This window comes from Tauraco erythrolophus, chromosome 12, assembly GCF_009769465.1.
Source record: "Tauraco erythrolophus isolate bTauEry1 chromosome 12, bTauEry1.pri, whole genome shotgun sequence".
Taxonomy (NCBI): Eukaryota; Metazoa; Chordata; class Aves; order Musophagiformes; family Musophagidae; genus Tauraco; species Tauraco erythrolophus.
This window is the reverse complement of record NC_141476.1, coordinates 8,190,003-8,199,430: the sequence shown is the minus strand read 5'-3', so window position 1 is coordinate 8,199,430 and position 9,428 is coordinate 8,190,003. Positions and strand designations below refer to the sequence as shown.

Sequence of the window (9,428 nt, the reverse complement as noted above, 5' to 3'; positions counted from 1 at the left end):
TAAATGTACTTCTGACCTGGAGGTCTCAGATTGGTAATAGCCACCTCTGTTCAAAGTCTACACCTTGTACACGTGTTTTCAATTCTCATCTCTTTTTAAGATGATGGATTTTCAGGGTTTTCCCTGGTTTTCCCTGAAATCATCAATGCGTCTGTGTATAGCACTATGGAAACAATTTAGGAGAATTGAACTTGTGTGCTTAAATAAACCTAAATGCATGTATAGCCTAGTGAGTTTGTGGGAAAAGAAAATTCTCTCTACCTCCAGTCCTCATAAAATTAGTTTTTTCATCTGCCCCTGTTACTGCTCTCTGACTAATCGTTCGTGTGCATTGAACTGATGAGCTGATCTTTCTGCTGCTGCTTTCCTCCCTCTACTGGAATACTGATGTATTCACGACACAGGGGGAAAATATTTTACTAGCGGAAGAAGGTTTACTAAAGGCCAGCCTGAGGCCCAGTCTACAGAATTAGATCTTGAGTGGGAATACGTAGGAAAAAAAGAAAAGCTGTGAAATAGGGAGGGGAAAACATGCAACAACCAGTTTGAAAGAGAAAAAGAGGAAGAAAGGGGGTAATCAAAGTTGTATGAAATAACAGTGGTGTCTGCTTTAGCTGTTTGGATGGCACTTTTACAGCAAGAGGCACTTCTGAGTAACTTGATAAGTTTCAACCTTAGAAACTGGAAAGCTGAAAATATATTGGCTTGTTAAAGTACCTAGCTAATCAATGTGATTTCGCCAAATTAAGCCATTTTACTTTTGTGTAATTTGACATACATACATCAGTAATGTTTAAAGAAAAGAATCGTGTGATGTGTAAACATCAAATTGATATGCCATGGTAAAATCTATCACTATTGAAAGGTAGGTGCTGCTGTTCTATGGCTCTGTTTGGTCACCCATCTCTATATTTGCTTTATGGTCTACGTAAAATAAATAATAGAAAAAGCCTTCACTAATTTGATGGCCACTGGGACGTATCAAGGATTCTTTCTCAAACTGCAGCGGAGGCAGCTTTCTGACAGCTTTCTCCAGAACAAAGGAGAGATGTATGAACAAAGTTTGTAATACAAACCAGAATATTTGACACAGAGAATATAGTTCTGTCTGTAACTTGAATTATCCGATGGCTGGAGTCTGAACTCAGCTACAGATGTTGTATTAGCCTCCATTTGTGGAGCACCTGAAGAACTAAGCTTTAAGGAAATCAGTCATAGATATTTTTTCCTATTTGGCTCCTATACCACAAAAAAAAATGCTGAGGTTCTGTTCAGAAATTGTTTAGCACCTGACTGACATTTTCCTTCCAGTGATGTTCTTAGCTTTAATTTTAAGTAGTTTTCTATATTATAAAGTATACTATTTGATAATTAATCAAACAATAACTCCCTCCATTCATCATTTTTCTTTAGACTCTGTTAGCGTAAACACTTTTACTCATGCTCAGACCTAAGTTGAAGACTTGTTTCACTGTTTTGGGAAGCTACAGGACAGTTACCAACATGTGTAACCAAAAGATCAGGGCTCAGCTCAAGAGGTTGATAGCCTTTGTTAATTAATCCTGCTACAAATGTCTGCAGTAGAAATTGTTGTTGCTATCTTTATCTAAATCTCATGATGTTTGCCTTTTTTTAACCAGTTAAATTAAACTTAACAGTGATGAAGAGGAGAGAAAAATCTCACTTAGCTATTCTGTATTAGATCTACAGTTTTACAAGATACATTCTGAATGTGACATTAATTATCAGTTGGGTGGAACGCTGAAACTACTCTTATAATTACAGCCTATCCCATCCCCTATGACGACTGGCTGATGAGCTTGTATTTATATATCTTTTATAGGCATAAATTTGGAAAGAAACATCTAGAGCTTGTATAGTTCCACACTTTAAATGAAAACAGCAAAGCGTTTGCTATGCCTGCGTGTGCATACACCTCTGCAGGACTGGGAGCGTGTTTTCTAAACAAATTTGTTTTCAGTTTTGATTTTTGCTATCTGGTTTTGGAAATGCACGCAGGGGATCTGCGAGCAGTTCCGCTGACAGCACGAGTCCCGCGCTCTCGAGCTTACACACGGGCTGAGCACCTATAGAGGAGGCAGCAGATCAGATTTATATACGGTTTTAGCTGGTCACTGAGGCTGTGATTACTGACAGGGGCATTAAGCGTGGCCAGAAATCTTTGCAGGTCACGGCCTGAGGAGTTTAATTTGACGTTGATACTTGACCATTTGAGTCAACTGTAGAGAAAACTCTGTAACAAATGGCTTCTAAACCCAGATTACTTTATCAAATTAACTTGATTTTGCAAAGCTTAAACTTTGCTACTAAGAGTTTTCAGGCAGAAGAGCATCCTTTAAACCTCGCTTTTAACACCGCTCAACAGCCATCCATCCCAAAGTTTAGGCAAAAAAAAAAAAAATCCAAACGAAACTAAACAACCAACAAAAACAGCTGCTGTTTAAAAATGCGGAATAACAATGACAACAACCCCCCTGGGAGACAGGTTACGAGTGTGAGGACGGCAGCGGCGAGCAGGAAACTCGCTCCGGGCGGGCGGCGTCCAGCCCGCCGGGCTTGGAGGGGGGGGGGGTTGGGGGGGCTGGACGCCGCCCGCCCGGAGCGAGTTTCCTGCTCGCCGCTGCCTTTAAGGAGGCGCCGGGTTTAAGGTGGACCGGTGAGGAGGGGCGGGGCGCGCAAACCCGGCTCGGCTCCTCCCCGCCGCGTCGCGTAGCTGGTCCGCCCCCCCCCTCCACCCCCCGCCGCTTCCTAGGGAAGCGGGTGCCAGGCGGGGTTGTGATGCGGCCGTTGTTTTTGTAGGGTCGCGGGCCGTGGTGCGAAGAGAGGCGGCCCATGGAGCCGGGAAGCGCCTGGCGGGTGGTGTAGACCTGCTCTCTTCCCCGCCCCCTCCCCCCCCCCCCCCCCCCGCCTTCCGCTGCTTTGTTAGCGCAAATACACAAACGCGCCTCACCTACACGGGGAAGAGGAAGGGAGCGCTCCCCGTGCAGTCATGGGCACCCGGCTCCTTCCCCCCGGGCCGCCGCAGAGGTGAGTCGACGCCGGCCCAGGGCCGCAGGTTCCCCGCGGGGAGGAGAGCGGGCGGGCTGACAGCGCCGCGGCGCTTCCTTAAGAGCGCGGCGCCACCTTAAGCGCCCGGTGACTTTTTCTCGTTACATTATAGCAGCGGAAAGAATGTCGGCGCGGGCCGCGGGTGACGTCAGAAGGGAGCAGCGCAGCGCGGCGGCGGCCAGGCAGCGGCAGCGGCGGCCCCGCCACGGCGAAGGAGGCGGAGGCGGAGGAGGCGGGAGCGGCGCCGGCCCCGCCGCCACCGCAGCGGCAATGGCGGCCGTCGGGGAGCGCAGGTCCCTGCCCAGCCCCGAGGCGATGCTGGGGCAGCCCTGGAGCCACTGGGTCGATGCTGCTAAACTTCACGGGAACGACGGTGAGCGGCCGCCCCCTCTCAACCCCCTCTGCCGGCCCGGCCGCCGCTCCCCGCGGGGCCGGGGGTGCCCCGGGCGCGGCCCCGCCGCGGGAGGCACCGCGGGGCGCCGATCCCAGACGGCACGGTGCCCGGCAGGAGGGCGCCGCGGGTCCCGGGCCCGGGGAGGAGGTTGGGTCCGTTCCCCCCACCCCCAACCGTCGCGGCCGAGTTCGTTGTCCGGTACGCGGTTCCCGAGGCGGCGGCGGCGGCGCCCCCCGGTCGGGCACCCGGGAGCGGCGCGGAGTGGGCAGCGCTTGCCCCAGTTCCTGTAATCCGGGACACGGTGCGGGGAGGTCTGAGCCAGTCCCCGGAGGCCGGCACCTCCTGCCCTCGATTCAGCCGGGGCTTGGGGCGGGGGGAGCTCCCGCTCCAGGTGAGGCTTCCCGCTCCGCTGACAGCCGCTCGGCAGCCCCGGCCCCGCACCCAGCTCCGGGGGACGGGACGGCACATCTCGGTCCCTCCGGAGCTCTGTTTGCTGCCGCAGCGATGGGAGCTCGTATCCCCGGTGTGCTGGTTTGTTCCCGTAGGGGAAGGGGTTACAGGTCAGTAGCGGGGGGTCAGCCCTACCCTGTGACTTCTGTGTGCGTTGAGATCTTGTGGCTTTTCGGTTTTAGGAACAGCATTAGAAGAAAGTTTCAAGGAATATGGAAGGAACCGAGAAGCAATGCGACTTTGCCGAGAAGGTGAGTGCAATTCGTTCTTAAAGAAAAGTGCACGGAGAAGTTTTCCTGCTCATAACTAGTTGTGAGAGGATGCATATAGGAAAGAGAAAGGAAACCTCAATCCTACCGCTTTGGATTTGGGACTTGTGACTCGTCACTGAGTGGTGTTATTAGCATTATTTTTAAACGAATATATAATCTCAAAACTACAAGGTACGGCATAGGTTATTTATTGTCTTTACTGTGTTTCTAGTTGGATTATTTATTTTTTTTTGTACTATAAATAGTTCTAAGGAAGCTGTGTGACCAGCACTGATAATACCTTCTCTTGAGCTAAAATATTTCGATTCTTAATATAATCCATGCCAGTATGTGAAGATGGTTCCTTTTCTCTGTTACGTCAATGTGTTATGTTTAATTCTTAAGGGTGCTGCTCAATGAGAGTGACTTTTCACCTGTGATTAGCAAAAGCCCATTAATGGCCCAGTTCCTTTCAAGAGTAACAGCACTACTTGAAGTTGTAAGCAAATAATGAATGAAACCTGTAGGTCATTGGTAACTTTGTAACAAAGAGCAGAAAAAACAGTGATGAGTCTGATTCGTGATGTTCAATTTTGTGTTTATTTGTTTGTTTTTCAAGTTTAACAATGGTTTTCTAGCAGAGAAATGTTTCAAAACTTTCTTAACATTGTTGGCGCTAGCTTGGTTCCGTTGGGCTTTCTGAGAAGTGTGCTGTAGAACAGGCCTCGTTGTTTTAAATACTAGATCAGTTAGACCCAACTCATTTGTTTGATGTTGTTAGAAATGGAAGACTTGAGTTTGTAAACTTGTTGTATGATCGTAGAAAGCAGGACTTGCCAGGGACCTTAGGAGACGATCTGATTCAACACTTACCTACTCGTGAGCTACAAGCCAGGAGGATAAACTAAAGCAAGATGACATGGGCTAGCAAGACTGGGAGGCAGTGATCTAAACCGAGGCCAAATCAAAATGTCTATCTAATGTGGAATTCCTAGTGTTGCTAAAATTTGGAAAAATCAGCTTCTAAGACCGAGTCAGTGGTCGCCGACCTGTGAGAGATGCGATAGGCAGCTATGCTGCTGCGTTCAGAAACACTCGTGCCATTTTGCCATCTTCTAAGTGTGTGTATAAGTTTTGGGGCATTTGAAAAATTACTTTATTACTTCATTGCCAAGTTCCAATCTAATAGTTGTGTTGGATATTGAATTTATTTTTCTGAATAGTCAAATCGTTCAGTTGCTAGAACAGCGTTTATAACAATAAGTGTACACATTATCCTAGTAAAGTTTTTACTAATAAGGATTTTCAAACATTCTTTCTTATTTCTACCTCTTAAAATGCAAGCATCTAAGGTTTCCAGATTTTAACGATTAGCTGGCAGGGTGAAGAATAATCTTTTTTCTTGTTTGTTTTTTTTTTTTTTCCCCCCTCTGGAGAGAGATCATGAAACTATTTTTGCATAGGCTGACCACTGAGATACAGCTTCTCCGTGCTGACTCCAACCATGTGAATGATTTGTAGGGTTATGAGTTGAAGGAAGTTCATAAAACACTTTGAGAATTAAAAGTGAAATTTAGTAGCTTTGTCAGGCTTCCAGAAGTCTGTCTATTTTGGTTGCTTTATGACATATGAAGGATACACTGACTTGGCGTATACCTGTAGCTGGTCTGTAGGGAGCTTGACCTTCTGCAAAATAAAGCAAAAGAAATAGTAGCATTGATTACGTTTGCACTTAAAGAACTAGGGAAGCAGCAAAGCATGCCAGCAGATGTATGTGTTGTGTTATCAAATACAATTTGGAGAGCACTGTAACTGATTCCTTTTCCCAGGAAGAATTTTGCATTCAAAATTGAGGAACAAACATTTATTAAATAATTGGACTGTCTAAGCCATGGATCCTACCACAGAAAGGTGAACCAAAGGTGTAAGTTTTGTCAAATCAACTCTAACCTCAAGATTTTTGTCATGGTACCACATGGTGTTTTAAATACGCTAACAACAGAACTCGTTGTGTAAGGAAGTTCTTTCTCTACAGATTGGCAGTTGACTCAGAGGCCCGACTTCATGAAAGGATTTCAAGGTTATTTAGGCTAATTTAACCTTGCATTGCAACTCTTCCAGTTTGCATAAAAGAATTAAATATTCATGGCCTGGAGAGGGAGCAAAGGAGGGAACATGACTTTACAGTCCACTTACTAGAATTGAGTTCAAAACCGAGAACTGTTTTCTTTATTTAACAATTGTCAGCTTTCAGGTCAGACTCCCACCGGCCTGTGTACTCACTATGTTATGGGTTGTAGTTGTTTCCTTTCCCACATGCCGTTTCTCTGCGACTTGTAGTGGGAATAACTTCATCATCAGCCTGCCTGGTGGCGAGAGGTGGATTTCAGCCTTGCAGGCAGTAGTCTGAGTCTCCTGAATGAAGAGTGAGTGTTCTTGTTATCGTAACACTGTATTAAAAAGGGGCCTAACATTACCAGCTTCTCCTTTTGTTATGCTTTAAAGGAAAATAATGTTTCCTTTTAAAGGAATAAAGGACACAAATGTGTAATTCCAGGACAACGTTTTCAAGCTGTGAAGAGAGGCAGGATTTCAGACACACTTCTGTCATTGGCATTTCCTAGTTGCTGATCAGGCAGCTCCTTTCTCAGCATGCTGGTGGTTGTGAAGCCTGATGAGTCCTTAATACCTGTCAGTGATGCTAGTTCCATGTAGGGATCAGGAAACTAAAATTAGTCTGTAGTCTCAAACACTTTTTTTTCCTGTATCTAACCCTCCTTGACATAACCAAGCTCACGTTGAAGTAAGAACTGGAAATTGAATTTGGACTTCCCAAACTCCCAATGTTTGTGTCTCATACTTCCTTGTTTCTTTTTCACTGTTCCTATATGCTTTCTATGCTGTTGATCTGTAAAATGGAATAATTCCTGCTGGGATCGTCACAGACCTTCACCAAAGTGAGAAACTCACTGAATGCTTTCCTACATACTGCTTTTTGAGGCAGTAACGGTCCACGCTGAGCTTTGGTGTAGAAATTAGAGCTACAGGAATAAGGTATAGGCCCAATGGGCTTGGCTCGCTTTTGGTACGGAAAATCCCCAACAGATGGAAATGAGAAAGGAGCATCCTTCGTCATGAGAAAATTTTGTTTTAAAGTACCCTTTAAAATTTACTTTGACTTTGTAGACTGCAATCTTCTCGTGATGATTAATACTGTCAATGTAAGAGCATGTTAAAAGCAATTGTACTTCAGTTATTTCCATACGGAGTTCACATGACAGGATCTTTTAGTTCATACAATCACTTAATTACTTGCTGCTTGTGAACCAGCTAAAGGTGTGATTCTGCTGCCACACAGCTCTTGCTGTGATGAAGCAAGTATAGCATGTTGCATTACAATCTGTAAATGCGTTCTAAAACAGCGAGGCAGAAAACCTAGTCCTCTTCATTCATTTTTCTTATATTTTAAAATGAAACTTTGCTGAAGTGCATCTTTCAAACTTGTTTGTGTGATGCTGGGAGTGTGTGCCCTCGGGTACAGCCAACGTGCTCACGTACGCTCAGTTCATCTTGGAGATGCAGCAGGTCTCAAAAGGAGGTTGATGTGTCTGTAGTATGGATGCTTTTTCATTTGAAGATAATGATTCTTAGCGTCAAACTTTGTAATCAGCACTTGAAAGATTTTGGCAAACAAGTTCATTTTTCAGGAGGTTCTTGCTAACCTGTATCAACTGGGTTTTCTTACAAAAAATTTTCTAGCACGATTGTTGTGAAGATGATTCCTAAATAGAAGTGTTTGAAAGCATGGAGTTCATTTGTGATAACTTTGACAGAACTTCAGCAAAGTGAACTTTTGCGTCTTGCAAAATTTGACAAGTTGGCTTGTTTCACTCTAGGGAAGAGCAGAGAAGCTTTGAGTAGAAACGACAAGGCTTAAAACTGTTCATTGGGACTGGGGGCTTAACCTTCCCTCACCACCTGAGAAACTCTGACTCTCCCTACAGTAAATTTCCGGTTGCTACCAGTTATCTTGTATGTTGTTGTAAATAAAACAAAACAAAAAAAAACCCAAGCCACTATGACCCCCAGAGGTCTCTACCTTGGAGAGGCAGAGAGAAACAACCTGTCTGCTCTTAACAAAGATCATCGTTGCTTGCAGTAGTAACTGTTAATGTGTGCAACCCTTTTGAAGTGGCTGGGGTGAAAGTCTGTTAGATTCTTATTTTGGCTCATGAAATAATTTTGAAATATGTGTAATAATAAAAATGCAAAGGAATCTCTAACATCTCAGAATGGAAAATAAAAGCGTGGAGAACAGAAGAGAGATGCGGTTAGACGATTTAAAATGGTTTGAGTGTTTGGTTTTGGTAGCTTATTCAGTGCATGCTGAAACCACGAGGTGTCTTTGCAAGAGCTTAAGCATCTCATCCTTTCAGTTACACATGCAGCCCCTTGTTTTGTTTTGTGTGCGTGTTACATCCTTTGAGAGGTGAGTCCCTTGGTACTGCCTATTTCAAGCACTTCACTACTGCTGTCACCCTAGTTTATAGCTAACTGGCAACAAAGTAGAGGAGGACAGAATGTTTGTAACTTGAATCTCCAGCTTGATTTGATCAATTCACATTGATCAAGATTGTTGAGTCTTGGCTAAAAAGAGGTCTTTGCCACCCTTACAGCATCCATACGGTCTGGCGGTGATTTGTTCTAACTGTTTGTGCTTGGTGCTTCTGAGAATCCCAGGGATTCTGATTGCTCTCTGTACGTAACTGAGCTATTTCTGATGAGACGCTCCTTTCAAAGGTCATGGAGGGAGATGCAGAGGAGACAATTACTTTATCATAGGTTGAGGTTCGTTAAGTGATGGTCACTGATGTGCTAGATGTGCTTGGAGGTACCGCAGGTCAGAATCGATGCTGGCTGTGTGGTGGTGTAATGTGGTACCGTTCTTAGAGTTTTTATTGCTGGTCTCAGTAAAGAAGTGTGAATCTTCTGTGGGAATGCAGATTGTCAGTTTTTGGTAGGCACCTTCAGAAGACACTCAGAAGACTTTATGACTGTAGGAATCTATCAGGAGAGCAGGTGGGAGCAAATTCCGTTCAACATCGTGTCACCTGATAGCAGTTGAACTTCTGGTCTTGGACATTTAGTATGTCCGGGGGAGGAGGGAATGGGGGGTGTGTGTGGAAAGAGACTCTGTGAACCTCAGAATCTTTGAGATTTGGTTATAGTAATTGTTATTGACGGAAGTTACCAGAGCTGTGAGG

At 45.0% G+C, this 9,428-nt stretch overlaps 1 protein-coding gene across 1 annotated transcript in view; it reads left to right on the top strand.

Annotated features, from left to right (window-relative positions):
* Positions 1 to 3,192: 3,192 nt before the first annotated feature.
* ATXN7 (ataxin 7) overlaps positions 3,193 to 9,428 on the top strand; it is a 60,372-nt gene continuing 54,136 nt past the window's right edge. Inside the window, exons 1-2 of the mRNA XM_086619063.1 lie at positions 3,193 to 3,442; positions 4,096 to 4,164. Of these exons, the coding sequence (XP_086475189.1) occupies positions 3,193 to 3,442; positions 4,096 to 4,164 (319 nt within the window). The remainder of the gene's footprint in view (positions 3,443 to 4,095; positions 4,165 to 9,428) is intronic.